The sequence below is a fragment of the Podarcis muralis genome, chromosome 5 (assembly GCF_964188315.1).
Source record: "Podarcis muralis chromosome 5, rPodMur119.hap1.1, whole genome shotgun sequence".
In the NCBI taxonomy this organism is placed as follows: Eukaryota; Metazoa; Chordata; class Lepidosauria; order Squamata; family Lacertidae; genus Podarcis; species Podarcis muralis.
The window spans coordinates 29301785-29323359 of record NC_135659.1 but is presented as its reverse complement, the minus strand read 5'-3'; the positions used below and the strand labels follow the sequence as shown (position 1 = coordinate 29323359).

The 21575-nt window shown below is 40.5% G+C and overlaps 1 protein-coding gene across 5 annotated transcripts in view; it reads right to left on the bottom strand.

The window, feature by feature from the left end:
- Positions 1-354: 354 nt before the first annotated feature.
- The window catches only part of EVI5 (ecotropic viral integration site 5), a 71024-nt gene continuing 49803 nt past the window's right edge, over positions 355-21575 (bottom strand). For all 5 annotated transcript variants that reach the window (XM_028732773.2, XM_028732770.2, XM_028732771.2 and 2 more), the window contains 2 exons: positions 18461-18556; positions 355-1619 (listed from right to left, as the gene is read on the bottom strand). In XM_028732773.2, the coding sequence (XP_028588606.2) occupies positions 1317-1619; positions 18461-18556 (399 nt within the window). In that variant the 3' untranslated portion in view covers positions 355-1316. The remainder of the gene's footprint in view (positions 1620-18460; positions 18557-21575) is intronic.

The window sequence follows — 21575 nt, the reverse complement described above, 5'->3', positions numbered from 1 at the left end:
GTTAAGAACTTTGTTAAGAAACAGTCCTAGGTTTCTCTCTTCCTTGTACTCACTCTGCAGAGCATCTGTGGCATAAAATTCATTCTCCTGATTACTTAGCTTAAGACAGAGAAACTGAAAGCAGCATATAAACAAAAGCAATCTTTTCCTTCTCTTATTCATAATTGTCACATATCTCCTAAGTGTATTTTCCAGTTAGTAAACATTTTTGTATGTTTTGTACTATTGTTGTATTTTCCCCCTTGATTTTATTGTTATGTAGTAAAGGGTAATAATGTTGAGCTGTTTTAATAAAATATAGTAACCGATACTGTATTTTGAGAAACACTTGAACAAGTAACTGTTTAGCATCTATTAAATCATGAAAAAAAATTTATTATATAGTTACATATACACAAAGTTAAAATTTCAGTCAATAGTGTCATTTGGAACACATTTCAGTAGGGCATGAATCTGTGGGTCATTTGGTAAGCAGAGGTCTTAAAACTAAAATTAGTGTTTTTGCCATTTTTCTCATAAACATTTTCCAATTTTACTTGGTTTAAACAGAATTTCATTTCCTTTTAAAATGCTGAGACCAGTCATATGGTAACATTTACACTTCCCATACAAAATTCAATGTACATTTTAATGCAGGGCCAAGGATATATAAATATATACAAAATAGTCATTATTTGTAGTTAACATAGTATGATCAGGTCCATTAGCAACACATCAAAAGCAGATGCACAGAATGGTTAATAAAAGGTTTTCTTTAATCCTTTAGAATGAAGTGTGACCATTAATTATTATATAAAATAGCACAAGTAAAGGCTTTAGATTGGAAACTTTGGTGGTTTCCAATAATAGAGGTTATTTTAATTAAAAATAAGACACTCAACCAGATAAATGTCGTATCTGATACATCCACTGTGATCACAAACCGTTTATGTAAAAAGAACACATTTGTTCACAGAGCATTAAATATTGCACAAGTACACTTTTCCTTTGAAGACTAAGGACTTCCCATCTTTACAAACTGTAGTATGGTCCTTGAGTGGGAAGAAGTTGTGAGTGTGCATTTTCCAGCATGAGAAGCGTACGGGAAATATTAATACTGTTAGAGTTCTCATCCATCCAACCTCTTCCCAGTCCTACTCTATGGCAACAACAAGTTGGAGATAAAAGATTTGGCAAATACAGAGGCCAATAGTAAGGTGCAGCACATCACGCGTCAGATAAGATGTAAGAGCCAGTCAAGTCCAAGAACCTTAAGACAGTCCTCTTGACCGTGGAATAAGCTCCTAGAGAATGAAGGCCAATACCATTCACAGTGGTTACACAGTAGTAGAGTAAGACTCCACTCTTTTTTGGTTATTTTCCTTCTGAACGATGGTGTCTGGTGTTTCAGTGTTTTCAGTATCACTGTCACTACTGTTTGCCGCGGCTGGAGTCAAGTCCATCGGACCAGTCCTCCTGTGCAAGTGAAAATGGACCCCAGACTCCTGAACGTGGTTAGATATAAAGTCTTCGTCGGACGACTGCAAGGACTCATCATCTCCTATCAAATGGTTCACAATATGAATCCCATCAAAGGTGTGTGGGCCTGGAAAGGGCTTCTTGCCTTTTAGGCAACTGATCTGTAAAAAGACACATACAAACATTAGCCGACAGGCCTATCATTTCAGCTCAAGAAAGGAGAATATGCCCATATTCAACTAAACATTTATATCTTAAAGGACATCCGCAAGTTATAAGGACAGGGGTAGCATTTGAGTGTACTCAAAATCACTGCTCACCCTCACCAGAAACAAAAACAAATGTGTGTATACATATCTAATGATCCCAAGTTGTCTGTCCTTTCATGAGCTGCCTTCAGAGGTTCCTGCAGACTGAAGATAGGAGGTGATTTTTGCCAATTCCTCCTTCCCCCCTGTGACCCCCAGCAATACTCCCCCCCCCCACTGTTCAGGAAAGTACCCCAATCCTCTGGAGAGTTTTTGGTGGCAGAGGGGGATGCTTCCTAGACAGCATCACATGGCATGAGACTAGGAGTGGGAAATCTGGGATTTGACATGGTGCAAAGGCCAAAGTTCAGAAAAAAATGTGTTATAGTAAAGAAGTACTTTCCCCTTAGAGAAAATAAAAAAACAGAACACAAGCACAGCAAGCTTTCACTAGTGAAGTCACACTTTTACTCCACCGTCACCTTCAATACATCTTTAGTTCACTATAGCATTCAATAATCAGCAGAGTAGATAAACACAGCCAAATTTACTTAAAATTCATGTTAAATGCACCATCTTCTGTTCACATTGACCGGACAATTAAACTCTACTCCTGGTGCTCATTCTTAGAATTTACAGTGTAATGGTTAGAAACAGAGAGCAAATACTCTTGCTATTTAAAAAAAATGGGGGGGGGGGAGAGACATTGACTGAGGAAAAGATGCATTCCAGAAATTTCGAAAGCCATTTCGCCCAGCTTGTTGAACAAGCGCTTTGTTAGTGCAGTGATCTATACATTTCAATAACTGCAAATGGAACAACCTAGATTTCAAGCCAAAGGGTAACATGCTCAGTTCCTACATGCAGAACACCTTAAGTAAGATGCTACACTGTAAACAGAGGGACTGCTGAATTGAAATCAATATGTTTATACAGGGGCGGGGAACCTTTTTTCTGCTGAGGGGTGTGTTTTGTGGGGGTACTTTGTTGGGGGGCATGCTGGAGGTGGGGAAGGCAAAAGGCAGATGTTTGGCAATGTACCATATTTTTCGCTCTATAAGATGCACCAGACCACAAGACGCACCTAGTTTTTGGAGGAGGAAAACAAGAAGAAGAAAAATTCTGAATCTCAGAAGCCAGAACAGCAAGAGGGATCGCTGTGCAGTGAAAGCAGCAATCCCTCTTGCTGTTCTGGCTTCTGGGGTAGCCATGCAGCCTGCATTCGCTCCATAAGACGCACATACATTTCCCCTTACTTTTTAGGAGGGAAAAAGTGAGTCTTATAGAGCAAAAAATACGGTATTTCCCTTTTCCCACTTTCCCCTTCTCTTCCCACTTTGAAATTAAGCTGTGGTTCACATGCAGCCCCCAGGCCACAAGTTCCCCCGGTCCTGAGTTAAGCCCTTATACAAACTGAAATTGCCATGGCTGCTTTGCATGAAGTTTATGCACAGTGGCTGACTCAAGCTGAAGCCACGTATTGAGCTATGAGTTTTATTTCACGAATATTTCGCAAGCGACACTTTGTGGGACAGTCCACTACAGCTGGCAATGGTGTCTGACAGAACTAGGAGCCCTCTCTAAACCTGGTCTTGTGTAAATATTCACAAGAAGAGCTGTAGAATTCCTCCTTCTGGTTCTGTATTATGACAAAAAGAGGGAGAGAGACAGAAAGACACCGCTTGGGACATTTCTCAACTTTAAGCATGAATAAACCAGCCACCTTAGGACGAATTTCAACATCTTATTTTGAAGCTTTCTTAAGTTTCAAAATAGACATATTCGCATCCAAATGATCCTTAAAGTGACCCACACACCTTCTGAATACCTTGCAATATTTAAAAACAGCACAGTAATATAACCGAAAGGAACAAACGAACAGCAAAATCCCTGTGGATAGCTCAGTCAGCAGAGCATGAGACTCTTAATCTCAAGGTTGTGGGTTCGAGCCCTACCTTGGACAAGAGATTTCTGCACTGCAGGGGGTTAGACTAGATGACCCTTGTGGTTCCTCCCAATTCAACAGTTGTATGATTCTCCTTATGCTGCTATTGTAGTACTAGGGGTTTGAAATTTTCCTGAAATGTGCAATGATGCAACATGTCCATGACGGGCTCTTGAGTTAATGAGATGGTTAGTGTTCAGTATGTGTCAAGATTAAGGAAGGTTCCATAGGCTTTAGACTAAAAAAAAAAATTTAAGTGAGGTTCAGTAAACAGACAAGGAAGCTATTCTCTCCAACTCAACAAAGTTGGCTATGAGTTTACTCTAAGTGGGAAGACACCACATTCCAAAATGGGGAAGAGTACTGTGACCTTCCAGATAGAGGACACCTGATCAATAGTTCTTGTCCCTAGTTCCAGTCCTTGACACCCGCCTTCCACTTGTTTGAACATCACACAGAAAGCTGGTGCCATTTCCCAGCTTATAACTAAGGAAGAACATTCCAGGTCTTAGCAGCTCCAGCTGCAGGAGAGGGGTCTATTTTCAAAACCAGAACCGGAACAAGTCATTCTGTTTGTATCTCTTTTGATGGAACAGAACTAGGGATTCTGATCACGGAAGAACGTTCTTGTTAATACTAAAAAGCGGCAGAAAATCTCTTGTGTTACCGACATAAATCTGAATTATTCATTCTAAATAGACATGTGGACTCAAGCCCCCTTTAATTTGGTTTAATGGAAGAAGCATGGTATCAGAACATGGGGCTGATCCACAGAGCATAGTATTAAGAAATGGAAATTCTCAAGAGATCCTGCCACATTTAAATATAAGACACCATAGCATGCTGGCTACTGTCCCAGCTATCCCATGGCTTTTACGGTGTTGTCAAAAATTACAATGCCCATCATTAATGGTCTCCAGTGAAAGTGGCAGAATTGACTAGTGGCTCAAAATACCTGATTTAGAGGCCCTGTGGATACAGAGTACACATGTTCCATGGGGCCTCTTTTAAAAGACTCGCCCTGTACTTATACTTTATGAACTTGTTATTTACCAGGCTGTGGATTATTATATTTGAGAACACAAAGCAGCCATGCTTAGAAAGGTAGTCAAATTCATTCCGCTTGAACTTTCTCATAACATGCTCTTACCTGTTGCTGACTGTCAGCCCAAGCATAAGCAAAAAGAAAAAGACAGCAGAGAAAAATTTAGAGGTTTAAAACATTCCTAAATAATCCAGATTAAAAACGCGCAAACTAAGGTACCATGTTAAAATACGAATATTTGCTTGAATCAACTCAACTTAATTTCAAGGGCAGATTGATTTTTCTGGGGGGAAATAGAGTATTAATTTCTATAGTCATTTTCTTGTTAAGACTGTGTGTGTGTGTGTGTGTGTGTGTGTGTGTGTGTGTGTGTAGAACTGTAAACATTTAGTGCAAAATTCAGTTGTTAAGTCAAAGTTCGTGAAGAAGCCAACTGTATTGCCCTGATATCAAACATGCACTTTTTGAAAGTAAGATCTTTAGAATTACGGTACTTCCATTACCACAAATATAAAAGGTTAAAATCTTATCAATTATTACTTCCTTCAAAGAATCTTGCAGAACTGCAGCTTTGTGGTGGTTCTGAGAATTATTAGAGATCTCTGCTTTTTTGAAGAGTTAGCATTTAACTCTTTCTCCTGTGTTTCCCTGATCTAAACTACTCTCCCTCAAGCTGCTCTTAGCTCCACACTGGTGTTTTCCACCATATGCAGGGATGGTAGGAAGTGGAAACCAGCAACTTACGGGGAGGGCGGGGGCACAAGTCCCCCTGATGTATATAACATATCAACACAGTTCACATGTCACACTAAACCAAGGTTTCATGAGATGCAGACAACCACAAGCCTCAGTTTCCCTGTCCCCTTTCGTGCCATGTGGACAGTTTGTAACAAATTCTGGTAACTTTCAAAACCAGCCAACTTCAAAAATGTGCCTTTTTTCAACTGGAGTTTGTTTTAAACCTTTAACCCAGATCTCAAAATATCTCAGTAGGTAGAGCACGAGATTCTCAGGGTTGTGGTTCGAGCTCCACATTGGGCAAAAAGATTCCTGCACTGCAGAGGGCTGGACTAGATGACCCTCGTGGTCCTTGCCAATTCTACCGTTCTTTGATTCTATGATCTAGATAACAGGACAAGGCAACTAGGGCGAAGTGAAGCTTAATGTTGCTGAAGTCCTTCTCCTGACCTCATGAGGAGAGGAAAGGCATGGAGTGAGCGTGTGAGCCGGAGGATCAGAGTGGTTCCTCCCTGTTCACATTTGTCTTACAAATAATAATAATAATAATAATAATAATAATAATAATAATAATAATAATTTTATTATTTATACCCCACCCGTCTGGCTGGGTTTCCCTTGCCACTCTGGGCAGCTCCCAACAGAATATTAAAAAAGAATAAAACACCAAACATTAAAAGCTTCCCTAAACAGGGCTGCCTTCATATGTCTTCTAAAAGTCAGGTAGTTGTTTATTTCCTTGACATCTGATGGGAGGGCGTTCCACAGGGCAGGTGCCACTACCGAGAAGGCCCTCTGCCTGGTTCCCTGTAATCTCACCTCTCGCAGTGAGGGAACCGCCAGAAGGCCCTCGGAGCTGGACCTCAGTGTCTGGGCTGAGCGATGGAGTTGGAGACGCTCCTTCAGGTGTACTGGGCCTAGGCCGTTTAGGGCTTTCAAGGTCAGCACCAACACTTTGAATTGTGCTCGGAAATGAATTTTGAGCCAATGTAGGTCTTTCAGGTCCATAGTTTACTGTGATGTACGCAACAGTCCACTGTAATGAAGCAGCTTTGTCACAGCAAACCTCCCTAGATTATGCAGTTGGCAAGAATACAGAAGAATGAAGGCTATATATTTAAGGTTATGTAAAAGACTTAATATTGAATTTCTAAATTTCCTTTGTTCTATTAAAAAAAATAAATCAAGGTGGTAGCGGTTGGGGTTTTCAGCTTTTAGCAGTTATCAAGAGCAAAACTGCCGAAAGGAAACAAGAGGCTGAGGCAGGGCAGCTGTACTGCTTACATGACAAAGATCAAAACTAGCGACACACTGAGACCAGAAGCTTTCATGTCAGAACAGGAAAGAAACAACTTGATCAGGCAAGGTCATGACTTTTTGATCAGAGTATTACCATATAATCAAAAGTTTTGAAATCTTAATAGAAAGTACGTGATTGAAAAGATAGCAAGTAGTCAGAAGAACAGGCTTCCATGTCGTACTATGTAATTGCACCATCAAATTTTACTTCTCTCGTACGTCGTAAATACATTTTAAAGCCTTTTGGTGAATTTGGCCCTTGGGTGCCATTTTCAAGCAACACGTTTCAAAAGAGAGAGAAGTTACTTAAAACAACAACAAAAGCCTCTCCTTTTTAGGGTGACATATAGAAATCAGCAACAAAAATTAAATGTAGGATAATAATCCTTGGCAGCTATTCAAGTGCCATGGTTTATTTTAAATCAATAGCTCTGAGGCTATTTATAGATCTCAATCCAAGTTTTTTCTAGTAAACAGCTGGGAAAGGAAAGGTTGCTTAAGGTGACAGATTATGGCCTTCATGTCTATAACTGGGCCAAGAAAAGAAAATGAAAATTGTGTTCACCTGTGTGTCAGCATCATCCAGTAATCTACTGAAAAATCCATTCAACCCTATTCTAACCATTGCTAAAATTATGTCCAGACTTCATTCAGTATTTCATTCCAACATCTCAATGCTGAAGTTAGAAATCTGAAAAATACAGGCCCATTTCTGTCAATTTCTCTGAAGTGGGATGATTATAACTAACTCCCTTCTCTCTGCCCTTCTCTCAATGTTATTTGCCTATCAAAACTTTCTACTAAATGCATATATTGATTTGATATATTTTTCAGTAGTTTCCTCTCTTTCTCCATCTCTCCGCTTAAGGATGTCTCATGACTTCATGAAAAAACAAGCCCCAAATCATTTGTATGCGCTTTAGAGGTTCAGCAAAAGAGACATCTCTTCCACTAGATCATGGCAATAAACATTATTGAGAAGGGAACCATCAGCTCTGAAAGTGAAGTACTCCTTTTTTGAGGGGGGATGCTAAACTCATTAACAAACATGGATGTCAGGGAACTGCCATCGCAGCCAGGAGTGGAGGAAGGGCTCCCAAGCGATGCCGGAGAAGGGCCCAGCAGGGAAAGAGGGGACTCATCGGCCGGGGAAGGAAATCAGCGTTACACCAGGGAGAAAGGCGGGGAGAGGCGGGCTTCGGAGAGATGGCTCCAGGACTCTTCGCCAGAGACCAGCGGGGAGAGCACGGGTCCTCCACTGCCCACACCCACCCTGCGCAGAAGACTTCCGCGCAGGGAGGCTAGGCGGAGACTATCCGTCAAGGAACTTTTATGTTGGAAGAAGTTCAGGAAACGCCCACTGACGGATTCTGCCAGTGACTGAGACAGACGCGGAATCAGGACTGTCCAGCCAGGGAAAGGTTTATCCAGGCAACCTCGCCGAGAGTGGCGGCAACTTACGCACGAGCAACCCCCAATTCCCATTACAATGAACAACCTGATTTTCTAGAATTCTGTAGTGTTTCACCAACACTGTGCTGTTCCCACATACCTATGCTCACCACTAAGATAAAAGAATGAGGTTGAAAAAGTATGGAGCGAGACCCTATTATGAAAAATGCTACTGAATCCTCAATTTTAGGTTATTCAGCATCAACAGCAGCTCTGGGTCTAAGAATGCACAAAACACAGCACACACAGCTGAGGAACTATACTTATTTTAACTTAAGGTCCACTAAGCTGCTATTTTAGATTGGGTGTTTGTTAACCACATGACCTCACAAGCGCTATCTTATCACATCACAGTTTCCTCAGACTGACCACAACTATTGAAATCTGACTCCGCCAGCATAGAGGTTCAGTATCTGACACGTACTAGCAAAACAGCAACTTTCCAGCTGTCCAATAGCTGCGCTGACTTATGGGAGGGCAAATCTGGTGGTCTTGTCTTAACTGCACTTGCAAGATACCATGTAAGGAAAGCACATGATTTATTGCTCTGTAAGCTTCAACCACAAGTTGAAAAACTCACATTTTAAATCTGAGAGCTAACATGTTTCCTTTTTCATGTCAGGGGGTTCTGGGGCAAAAAAAGAAGAAAAAAGAAAGGTTTGCGTTCTCTCCCATACTTGATTTGGGCTACAATGCTGCACTGTGGTTTTTTTTAAATTCTACCTAGAGTAAATGTCGTATTACTTATTTATTTAGAGGGGGGGGGGAATCTCACCCTTAATCTTCCGAGCTGAGGCAAAGCTTTTAAATGCTTATCTTAAGATTATCGCAGTGGCTGCACTTCAGTGCATTGAAAAAGCTTTGCTCGTGAAAGCCTGACAAGCATCACTCTGGCAGCGTGTGCTGATGAGCCCAAGGGCAGGCAGATGAAGACAACAGCAAAATGCTATGATAGACCCAAAAAGCTGATGGAATTCCATTACAGACCATGATTACCGAAGGGTTGGGAACCTGTGGCTTTCTAGAAGCTGGTTGGACACCAACTCCCACCGACCTCGGCCAGCCTGGTCAATGGCCAGGGCTGATGAGGAGTTGTAGCCCAGCAATCAGAAGCTATGAATGCCATCAACCATGGCAACCTTGTGGGATGACTACTGCTAAGTAGTAGCTCACTCTTAACCAGTCTGAAAGGTCTCCTAAGATGGTCTGCTGGATGGAATGGCTGTTCCACTTCATGGAAACCGTGATGCGACACTGTTTCATCTTCCTTTACTCTAATATCCACACGAAGAGGCTGGGAGAGATTATCGAAAAGGTTTGGAAAGCAGTGCCATCAGTACGCAGACGGCATTTATCTCCCATTCCTCTTTTTTTTATCTGAACCAAGTTAAGTTGGAGAAGCTCTGGAGGTGTAGGTAGGCTGGAGATCAGCAAATGAACTGAAACTAACATAGACCAAACCAACATGTCATTGGCCGGGAGTTCAAATAACCCTGTTTTGAATGGGGCTGCACCCTTCCTGCATAGTTTCAGGGTGCTTCTGGAAGCTCAGCTAATGATTGTAGCCAGGAACGTATTTTTCTGGCAGCCTGCATGCAGGTAGGAGTTGGGTAGCGGCAGCATATACCAATCAGTTCCCAATCAGCTTCTGGACCTAATTCAACCTGTTTAAAGGTAAAGGTAAAGGGACCCCTGACCATTAGGTCCAGTTGTGACCAACTCTGGGGTTGCGCGCTCATCTCGCTCTATAGGCCAAGGGAGCCGGCGTTTGTCCGCAGACAGCTTCCGGGTCATGTGGCCAGCATGACTAAGCCGCTTCTGGCGAACCAGAGCAGCACACAGAAACGCCGTTTACCTTCCCGCCGGAGCGGTACCTATTTATCTACTTGCACTTTGACGTGCTTTCGAATAAAACAGCTCAAAAAAATATTGGAGAGAATGGTTCCTTTCATATGCACTTAGGTCGTCGGATGGGCCCCCGATACAGACGCCAGCATAGTCTTAGACTGTCCTGCACAAAGGAAAGGGTATTTTCTTCAATTAACACTGGCATTATAGAATTTTCTCACTAGAAAGGTTTGGCAGCTCTGCTTGCTTGGTTTATAGAAAGGTGATATACCGGTATATGAGGATTTCCATTTACGCAGTGGAGCTTATCCTCCTTCTCCATGTGCACCCCCACATCCCCCCAAATCTGATATGGAGGGTAAAGGGAACCCCCAGAACAGATTCAGGGAGCATGCGGGCAGAGGAAGTTCTGTTGCGCAGCCAGAGGCCACTTTGCTGGATACTACCCTTTGCTCTTGCTATACATTGCTATTTATGTTGCTTAAGTTAATTTTCTTAGTGCTGATGATAGGCCACTGTTGGTTTTAACAGTGGGCAGAACGTGGGAGGCAGCGGTGCGTAATTTTAGATTCTCGCCTCAAAAGGTCTTATGGGGCCACCCCTTTAGACAACCATGTGTATTGCTTCGTTCGCGAAGTACAATTGACATAGCATTTTTCAGCCCCAACTCTAGGGATTAGACACCGTGCAGCAATCCTTATGTTGACCATGGTTCAATTTAGCCAGCACATGATCTCTTCCAATAGGCTTACATGTTTTAAAGAAAGAGAATACCTACAGTACAGTGGCTGTTTGAAGAAGCAAATACCTATCAGGTGAGAAACAAATGCCAACCCATTCTCTTCCAAATACAATAATGTATAGCCTAACCATGGTGGTGTTAGTTATCTTACTTCTCCATGTTCCAAGAACATCATTACCCTACAGGGAGCCATGTTGCCCCAATATTTTCTGTTTTGGATCAGCCTGTTCTCTGGTTAAAGAGGGGGAAAACCTGCCAGAATTCAAGTGTTTTGTCCAATGTATATTCTGCGAGGTCTCAAGTAATTTAACTTTGACTTAGGGAGTCATTCTGTGGAAAATAAAATTAGGAACCTCAATCTAGATGGGATTTTCCACTTATTTAAGGTTTATTCTGCTAGTAACTTTTCTGACTGAGATTCCTTTAATTCAGTTTCCTGGGTAAGGCTGGTTAGTTCTCTAGAATACTATTTCCTGAAGTCTAAGTTTTATTTAGCACATCTATGCCCTTTTTTCAAGGAAGTCAGCACTCTTAAATCAAACTCAGTAGAACAAAATGATCAAGTTACTAAAAGCGGAACAAAAAAATTGCAAAGCAGATATTAATGTACCTGGGCATCTTTCAGCAGTACATGTATTATTATTATTATTATTATTATTATTATTATTATTATTATTTAAAAAGGAGTGGGGGAGAGATCACTACAGGAACTTAAAAACCATACATGCCCCCAAAAGCCTTCTAAACAGAAATGTTTAGCCAACCAGTAGAAGGTAATTTATGATGAGCAAGAAGATGATCCTCCCTTGAAAGAAATTGCAGATCCTGGGCGCAGTGACTGAAAAAGGTCCTTTCCTGCTCCCAACTAAGCACACTTCTGGGGAAACATAGGAAGACCTCTGGTCATAACCAGCTTGCCCAGCAGTAGTATCACTACTGGAGGGAAGAATGAGAAAAACAACCATGTTGGAAATACAGTGGTACCTCGGGTTACATACGCTTCAGGTTACAGACGCTTCAGGTTACAGACTCCGCTAACCCAGAAATAGTACCTTGGGTTAAGAACTTTGCTTCAGGATGAGAACAGAAGTTGTGCTCCGGCGGCGCAGCAGCAGCGGGAGGCCCCATTAGCTAAAGTGGTGCTTCAGGTTAAGTACAGTTTCAGGTTAAGAACGGACCTCCGGAACGAATTAAGTACTTAACCAGAGGTACCACTGTACATGAGTGCCCCAGTGGAGCCAACGTGGAAGACCAGAGCTTGCCACTGTTAAGCGGCAGTGATTCCGCTGCCAGGAAGCCATAGCTGTGGCTCCACCTCTCCAGGCAGGCTGCTCAAGCATGATGAAGATCTAAATACATGGGCAGGCTTGTATAGGAGAGGAAGGTCCTCTGGGAACCCTGGTCCCAAACCATGAACAGCTTTTAAGACTCTTCATCAGCAAGCACTTGATCAGGAACAAAACTGGGAGCCAGTGTGGCTGCTTCAATAATGGAGTTATATGCTCTCTGTTAACAGCTGCCACAGTCAGGACCGTTTATAGTTTGGTGCTCTTTTCATAAGCAGCCCTATGTATATTGCATACTACACAAACCCAAGTGTGATGTAACTAAGGCGCATGTCACCATGACCAGATCAGGAAAGCAAGTCCCTACATATGCTCCCACTATTCAGCCTTGTCCCAAGGTGGCCCTTTGCATATATGGTCTGAATTATTTATCCACGAGTAATTACTTAGTGTTTACAATTTCATTTTTACAAGCGGAATCGTTTAAAAGCAGGGCATTTGATCTGCAGCTGAATGTCGATCTTCATTAAGTCCATCTTGAGTTAGTTCAAGAGAAGCGCGATTTGGAGGCGAGATAGCGCCTCGATCAGAATCTGTTACTGTTTGCATTAGGTTGTTAGGACAGAAATATCAGATGGGTTAGGGCATAAGGTGCATGAAGATAGCAAGAATGAGCCTCAAGCTCTGATGCTGGAGAAAAAGAAGGTGCAATCTTTCTTTCTTTTTCACGAAAAACTTCCTATCTGAATAAGCCAAGCAAGTGTTTTTGGTGTGGTTGAAAGTCAATGACACACGACGATTGTTTACATGTTATTTAGCTAAAAAGCATTCCCTTCTTATCACAGACCCTACCTGAGCAATTTTGGGCCCCAGCTTATCTCATCTCCCCTTATGTGACAGCTGCCAGAGAGCAAAAGAAGGCAAGGCAACAAGGGGCCATAAATGGGGGATTCTTTGGGGGTGATTATATGAAATTGTGCTGTGCATATCGGGGTTGGGGTGAGTGCATATGAACCACCAGCAAGAATATTTTTTCCCGGGCTACAGTCGGGAACTACTTTTAAATCACTTTTATTGCTTGCACAGGCTAAAGGAGGAAGACTAGACAAGGTCTATTGAATGCAGTTACTCTTCTCACAAGAAATGATACTAAGTGTGTGAAATATTAGTAAATATAGACTTACTTTTATAAATATCAATACCGATATGTAAATAATATTTACGTTTAATTGCAGGGAAAAATACTGCACGCAGTTCATGCAATACTCAATCCTAATTGAGGACATCACATAATCCCACGGTTTTTGAACTGGAAAAATATAGGAGGGGCTGTTTTGGAATAGAAAAGTTTTCAGAACAAGGTTTCAGACGGAGCCTCAACTACTTCACCATCTGAAACTGGAGGTTCAATTAATTCTGCAAAAACGCGCGATAGCAAACCATTTGCTTTTGGCTCTCCCTTCGAAGAGTCGCTCAGCATTATAAATCAGGTATTACTGCCAAGAGATTTACAATGTGGAAACTAGCTACTGTTTTTGTTGTACGGGAAAATGCTATCAGAAGACCGAAAGGGTCAGAATCTGCATATCGTGGAACTACAGCAGACACAGAAAACTGTACGACACAAACATATTTTTTTTTACACAGTTCCAAAGTTCTTCTTCAACTCTACAACTAGGAGCCACTATTCCTTGCTTCTGCTCCCAAAGTATTTTGTGGTTTGTTAAGTTTGTGTGAGAAAGGCTATCAGTTCTAATCTTACGCACCACTCTTGTAATCTACATCGCACATTTGTTCCTTGCAACATCCAACAGGAAGCCAAGACAACTGTTTAGGAATACAGAGCATATAAAGAAGCAACAGGAACTCCCCACTCCCCACCCGGCCGGGCAGTTTAGGCAGTTTATAAATCAATCAGTATGAACTGGGAACTAATGCAAGTGAGAGAATATACTCGTAACACAGTCAACAGTTTATTTTAGTCCAGACTGGATGAGGCTGTCTAGATATTTGTTCCGCTGACCCCTTCAAGACCCAATTTGAACTGATGATGGTTCCAATGCACCTTCCTTTCTATGCATGGAACAAAAGTGGCAATGAAGCCAATATGCCTGGCCTTTATGTCAAGCAGGAAGCACAAAAAGCAGGTGCTCCTTTTGTGTATCCCTCCCTTCTTCAGCTTTCTCACGAACAACAACCATTTCAAAGCAGTTGTGGCCTTGCCTTCGTAGAACATAATAGTGGCCAAGAACAGTTCTGCACCGAGTGGAAAGCCATCTTAAGTAGGGTTGCCATATTTCAAAAAGTGAAAATCCAGACACAAAAGTTGTTGAGCTGTTGGGGTGTTTTTTTGTTTTGCAAAATCTTTAAAAAATGAAGTTTCTGAGCTACTTTTTAAATGAAATTCGCCAAAAATCCACACTTCCGACATGGGTTATGTCTGGATTTTCCAGGACATTTCAGAGATTTTCGCCCGTACGCTGTTTCTGAAGGCCAAATTCTGGATGTGTAACCCTATCTTAAGAGTAGATGGAAATCATTAGTCAATCTTTTGGGCAAATGTGCCACATGTTTAGTCCAAAACATGAGATAATGGCACTCTAGTCTGCACTACACAGGACAGAAAGCCCTCACACACAGTCATCTTATTATTTTGCATCTACTGAATATAATTTTGGAAAGACAAGCAAAAGGGCAGGCCTTATTAAGCCCAAAGACCTTCCCAATTTTTCACAGACACCACCTACTCTACTGGCACCACTGGTATAGTTTCGCTACCAATTATTTAGCAGAGACTATTTCATGATCTGGGGCATTCACGTGGTGCCTTATTTTGCTAACTTTTAGGTGCAAAATTGATAATTCACTTGGTCTTCCTAAGAACTTCCATTTAGGTCAACTCCACCCAGACACATGATTTAGTTATTGTAGGGATTGGGAGTTACTCGTGCGTAATCCTGCTCCGTTTGAGCCTCGGATTGCCTGGTTAAACCCTCCGGACTACGCAGCCCATCTTAGCGTGGCTGCTCTCAGTCACTCGTAGAATCTGTCTGTGGGCGTTTCTTAAAGCGTTGCCAACATAAGAGCTGTTTGACGCCCAATTGTTTCCTCCTCTCACTGCGCGGGAGTCTCCTGCGCAGGGTGGGCGTGGGCAGTGGGGTGCTGGGGCTCTCCTCGCTAACTTCCAATGAAGAGTCCTGGAGCCCCTGCACCTCCCTGTCCCGTTGCTCTCCCTGATCCCTGGTGTTACACTCATTCTCTTCCCCTTCTTCCCGGCTGAGTCTCCCTCTAGCGCTTGGACCTTCCCCTGCAGAATCAGAGACCCCCTCCTTCTCCCGTGCCTCTGATGGCAGTTCCCTGACAGTTATCTATAATTACTTTTAAAGGTTTATGTATTGTATCCTTTGCTTTTAATGATGATGCTTTTATATATATTTATTTTTTATTGTTTTGTGGATTTTAGCCGTGCTTTATAACTTTATTTATCGACCACTTAGGACTTTTTGGGTCAGCAGTTTATAAATAAATAAATGCTCTACCTGCTGTATACTGCTGGTTTTTAAACATTGTTGTAACTCTTGTATACAAACATTTCAATTTCTTCTTTTGGGTTGTTTTTTTTTAATTTGTTAGGTGTCTTGGGAAAATTTTAATGGAAGGCTGAATAAAATGTTTTAAATGAACCCCCACCCCAAACAATTTTTGCTTATAGTGAAGATTTTTATGAAGGCCTGTCCAAAAGTGAAGGGATGGAGAACAGAAGAGAGAAGTGGCTTCAAAAATAGGGTTGGGAAGGTGAAAAGTTAGGTTAGTAGTTGTATGGAGTGGGAGGGGAAGCTCGGGGTGTGTGTGTGTTAATGTGACTTGTTAAGCGGAGCACCTCATAATAATATAAATACACATTAGGGCAGATCTTCAACAGGTAAAACTTTGATGTATCCTATTTATAGCAGCTTAAAATATAAACAGGACCAGATTTTTTAGGTTTTGGTTTTTTTTTCAAGATCAGGAGTACCATACATTGATTTGTCTTTCAAACTTGAAAATTGCAGGCATGCACACTAAAGTAACTTCTATTTCTTTCCCATGTTTTGCTGAGTCATCTGTGAATGTCTCCCTCATTCAGTTGGCCAAAAGGTTGTGGTCGCATTGTGTATGCCACAACTTTAAAAGGAAGATTAGCTTACAAGGTTAACCATAGCATGCCTATGAATGTTTAGAGAAGCAAAATGAGAGGGACCATTAATCGTTTGGAGGGCAATTTTTTTTTTTTTTTTTTGCATTTATTGAGTATAGAGTTGTGTAAGATACACACTACAAGTCAGAGTGCGATTCTGAGGAAATTCCTGCTTCAATATTTTTTTAAAATATATTAAATTAAATTACATCCCTTTGAAGTTGTGACATTTCGTTGTCTCAGGGGAACAATGTTTGGGAGGGAATGCTGAGTAAAACTCATAACTGCCCTCATCCATCTGCCTAGGATATCTTCTCTAGCTCTCCCTCTGGGTTTTGAGACTTCAAAAGATGATCTATAAATTTTATACCTCTTTACAAAAGTCAGGTCTGAAATTCTTGGAATCCCAAAATTGCATTAAGATTCAATATAAGGTGTTTATGTAACACAGAAAAATGTGTGTTGTCATCCTGAAGTGCTGAACAACTCCAAAAGAGAAAATAAAAGTGAAGTGTAAACATTAGCAGGTCCTAATTTTCCACAGAGTATCACAGAAGCAGAGTATTAATTTGACGAAAAAGCTGCGTTCCTAGGCTTGTTTATCTGGGAATAAACCACACTGTACAATGGGACGCGGCCACTATTCTTCCTTATTCTCAAACTACTCTTCAATTATTAGGAGGTTTTTTAAAAAAATAAATAGTCTGCAAAAGAATAGAATTATAGGATGTAGGCTGCAATTCTTATGCAGTGGTACCTCGGGTTACAAATGCTTTGGGTTACATGGTTTTCATGTAACCGACATTAACGGTTTTCATGTCTCAAATCTTTTCTTACAGTTTCTTATTTACACTGCATCCACATCACAAGATTTACATTAATCCTGCTACAGTTTTTAAATTCTTACAATTACTCCGTATATATTCAACAAATTTACTCCAATCCTTTTTGAACTTTGCTTCTTTTTGGTTCCAAATCTTATAGGTCAATTTCTCCAATTCTATGTATTCAAACATTTTTGTCTGCCACTCCATTAAAGTTGGGATTTCCATTTCTGAGCCACTAAGATTCTAGCGGCGGTCGTTGCGTACATGAATAGTTTGCAATTTCCCTTTTTTAATTCATCCCCCGTTATCCCTAGCAAAACTGCTTCTGGTTTCTTTGGGAAAGTGTATTTAAATAGTTTTTTCATTTCGTTATATATCATGTCCCAATATTTTTTCCTTTTTTCACATGTCCACCACCTGAAAAAATTCACCGTCTTTTGTTTTACAAAATTTTACAAATTGCTTTCCAAGCAGGTACTGGACTGCAAACATTTGCTTGAACTCGCACATAAAATAAGCTGTTAACCTGCAACTCCCAGTATTAGAATGTCCACAGTTCCGACTCCACCAGCAAGTGATATGCACCTGTAGGCTGTTTGTATGCACAGATGTCCTTAGCTGGATTGGAGTATAAATGTTTAATGCAAGATGGTTGGATATTGATTTCTCAAGTGAGTTCAACGATTGTTAAAGGTGCTGTTGATAAAAAGGCAAAGCAGGAATTCTGCTGTAATCTCAAGTGAGATGGGCCGTACAGAAGTCCCAGGCACCTCTGAATGATTGCTGATTTGTACGATTATTCATACACATCAGCGACAAAGCTGCATCTCCCAGCTGCTTCTCTTGAAATCTACTATGTTCATGTTTTGGACAACGTGTACTGCTGCTACATTTTAGAACAGTGATATTTTCGCACAGAATAAATCATTGGTACAAGTATATCACGTTGCTTGATGGCAGAAAGGAAAGAATACAGAAAGATCAACATTCACGTTAAGAGTGGAAATGCATAAAAAATTAGGACTGAAATAGTAAAGTCATTAAAAAACTAAAAGCTGTTTTATTTTCAATGCAAGAACTTATGGAAATTTATTTCACATACAGGCAACTGCCTCTTAAGATGAAAAATCTAAATAAATCAAATGTTACTGGACTATTACACCTCTAACGCACATAATTCTTACAATTCATAATTCTTAATTCAGTTGGGTTAGATGTTCCAAAACATTGTCAGATTATGGATGTTATTAAGTCATGAGGAATCAGTAAATGAAGAATGTTAAAAACACTGAAACAGTAATTACCTACGATCAGCAAAAAAGCCCCACATAAACCAAGTGGTTCAAGATAACTAAAAGAAACAAAAGTGAACAAAAATTATAATCTTTGGCTTACCTCATGATTGAGCTCTGCTATCTGATCTTTCAGTTCTCGGATATACTGACTTGAGTCGGAATTATTAAGCTGTCCTTGAAATTTCCCTTCTTCTTTCTGTTCCAGAAAAGATGTTTAAAAAAAAAAAAAAAAGGTTGATCAGGTAATACTATATTCCCTTTTATACTATTTCAGAAAGGTGGATTCAGAAGATAACATCATACGTAGAATGCACCACTGAAATCAATGAATTAAGTTATAGATTTCCACAGATCTGCTCCAAGTATGACTTACTGGATACCACCCAGAGCTTTCCAGGTTTATATAATGTAGTGTATTACCTTTGTTTTCTTTATTATTAAAAAAAAACCATGCTTATAACTACATTAAAAAAACAACAGAATTTAAACAGAATACGAACATGCATTCTATTTCAGAAATAATAATACTACCCTTCACCCGCAGAACTCAGGGCAGTTCACAAAAAAAACTACATAAAAGCACAGAATACATGATAAAAACAGGAACAAAAAAACAAACCAACTAATATCCCCAGCCCTTAAAGGCATTTAAAAGGAGTAGAAAGTAAAATTAAAGTAAAAAGGTAGTGGTTGGGAGAAAGAATCTATTTCAAAACCTTTTAACAACAGAATAGTAATCAATTATTCTTATCAAACCTGACTTCAACACAGCGAAAATACACAATGTATTTTAATTAGCCCCAAATCAGCCTCATATAACCAACATTCTTTATTTAATGCCATATAAACCTTAAAACTTTTCCGACTTGTTTTCATATTTTGGAAGTAATTTATACTTTCCTGAAATATAGCTGGGTTACATTATTAGTGTTCATAGAATCAGAGTTGAATGGGACCCCAAGGGTCATCTAGTCCAAACCCCTGCCATGCAGGAATCTCAGCTAAAGCATCCATGACAGATGGCCACCCAACCTCTGCTTAAAAACCTCAGAGGAAGGAGAGTCCACCACCTCTTGTTAAGAGTCTGTTCCACTGCTGAACAGCTCTTACTGTCAGAAAGTTTTTCCGAATGTTCAGTCGGAATCTCCTTTCTTTCAGCTTGAAGCCTAAACATACCCAGTTCCTTCAAGCACTCTCCATAAGGCTTAGTTTCCAGACCCTTGATCATCCTGGTTGCCCTCCTCTGCACACGTTCCAGCTTAAATTGTGGTGCCCAGAACTGGACACAGTATTCCAGGTGTGGTCTGGCCACTGCAGAATAGAGTGGAATATCAACTACCTTTCGCTCAGAGTAGATCCATTGAAATCAATGGCCACAACTCCGATATGCAATAGGTTTTGAAACCAAGCACGCTGATCCCGCAGGGTAAGTCTGGTTTGTTAATCAAAATGTGATTTTTAGAAAGTGCACAAATACTTAATTGTATGCTTCTGTTTTTGGTAGCCACAGAAGCCACAGAAAGGAGAGATTCTATATAGGTTTAGCAGGGGGGGTAAACCCTGTTTGCCAAAGGCTTGGCCATGAGAGATGGGGAATTCTGACTTCTTCTGAAAGCTTGGTGGCACATTAATCATGCTCACCTTTGGGGAAAACAGACATACTCTTATTTCATACCTAACTAATCGGATTATCCATAGTTAAGTGGGGGGAAATGGATTGTGGAAGTTAAGCTATCTTGCAGCCTTTTCTCAGTTTGGTCTGCTTTATGAACTTTTGCTATTACATGGTGATGACATTTTACACTGAACACATAAATTAAGTTTATTCATTAGGGCAGTTGTGGGGAATGCATGCCCTTTTGGTGACTGGGATGATTCATTTTAGGTTTTCAGAAAACGCATCACACTGCTGAAGAGTACAACAAGAGTTTCCTGTAATTGCAAAAATAGAAATTCTCTCTTTAGAACTCTGCCAGTCCTGGATATTAAAGAAAGGTGCTATAAGATATAAAGACAGGCTTCTTCTCATGAAAGGTAAGAGTTTACTGTTGGGTCGGTGCCTTTAGTTTTTCCTTAAAAGTGAATGCTGGAGGCCACAGATAAATTTGTTCTGCAGAACATGCTAAACCTGAACACTGACAAACAGAAACAACAGCAGATTTCTTATGTGAAGTTTAACTTTTTGTACTTTAAAAAGCATGAAAAAACATATTAACAGATTACATACACACACACACACACACACACACACACACACACACACACAGACTTTTGACTAATTTATATATGTAAAAGAAGAAGAAGATTGAGATCCTGGTATCAGTGTAAAAGCTCTCAATTAAATCCTCTTAATTTGGGGTTCAAAAAAATAGGGTCTTGTCTTATACTTGGGGGTGTCTTATACATGGAAAAATATGGTAGTATTTTAAAATATGAAAGTATTCAAATTACCGTAGATCAGCGTTTCCCACACTTGGGTCTCCAGTTGTTGTTAGGCTACAACTCCCATCATCCCTAGCTAGCAGGACCAGCAGTCAGGGATGATGGGAATTGTAGTCCAAAAACAGCTGGAGACCCAAGTTCAGAAAATACTGCCAGAGATGGACATGTTAGTTGTATCCACATAAAGCATAAATTAAACCCTCACCTCTGTTTTGCTTGGGATTTCATTTTTTTTGGGGGGGGTGGCGGGGGAGAACCCAACACTTTTAGCTAATCCCCCCGACAACCTCTCCAAACTGTGATTTAAATTAGGGACTTGATTGTAATTTCCGTAGTAATGTGGGTGTAGCGATACTAGGGTCACTTTAGATGTTTAATGCCAACGTGTCTTACACTTACACCTAAACTCTTCACAGAAAGCTGTATGCTTTAAGGTAATTGCTATGACCCAGCTCTGACCCTGAAAGTGGAACTCCTAGATTCTCAAATGAGTAAAGCTACTTTGAAGAAAAAATGCATCTAATACAATTATTTTTCCATTGCATCTTTCGTATGCCTCCCGACCAAGACGTTAGCTAGCAGTTTGTTTTTTCAATTGCAATCTTTTTATCGTGTGTGCATATATGCTTGTTGTACACAGCTTTGCCTTTAAAAAAAATGTAGTATATAAGTATTTTATCATTATTATAAACAAGTGAATAAATCTGGAACAGTTTTAAGAAAGAGCTATGAACTATAGGCTTCTGAGCAGCAGGCACACTGCACATAAAATA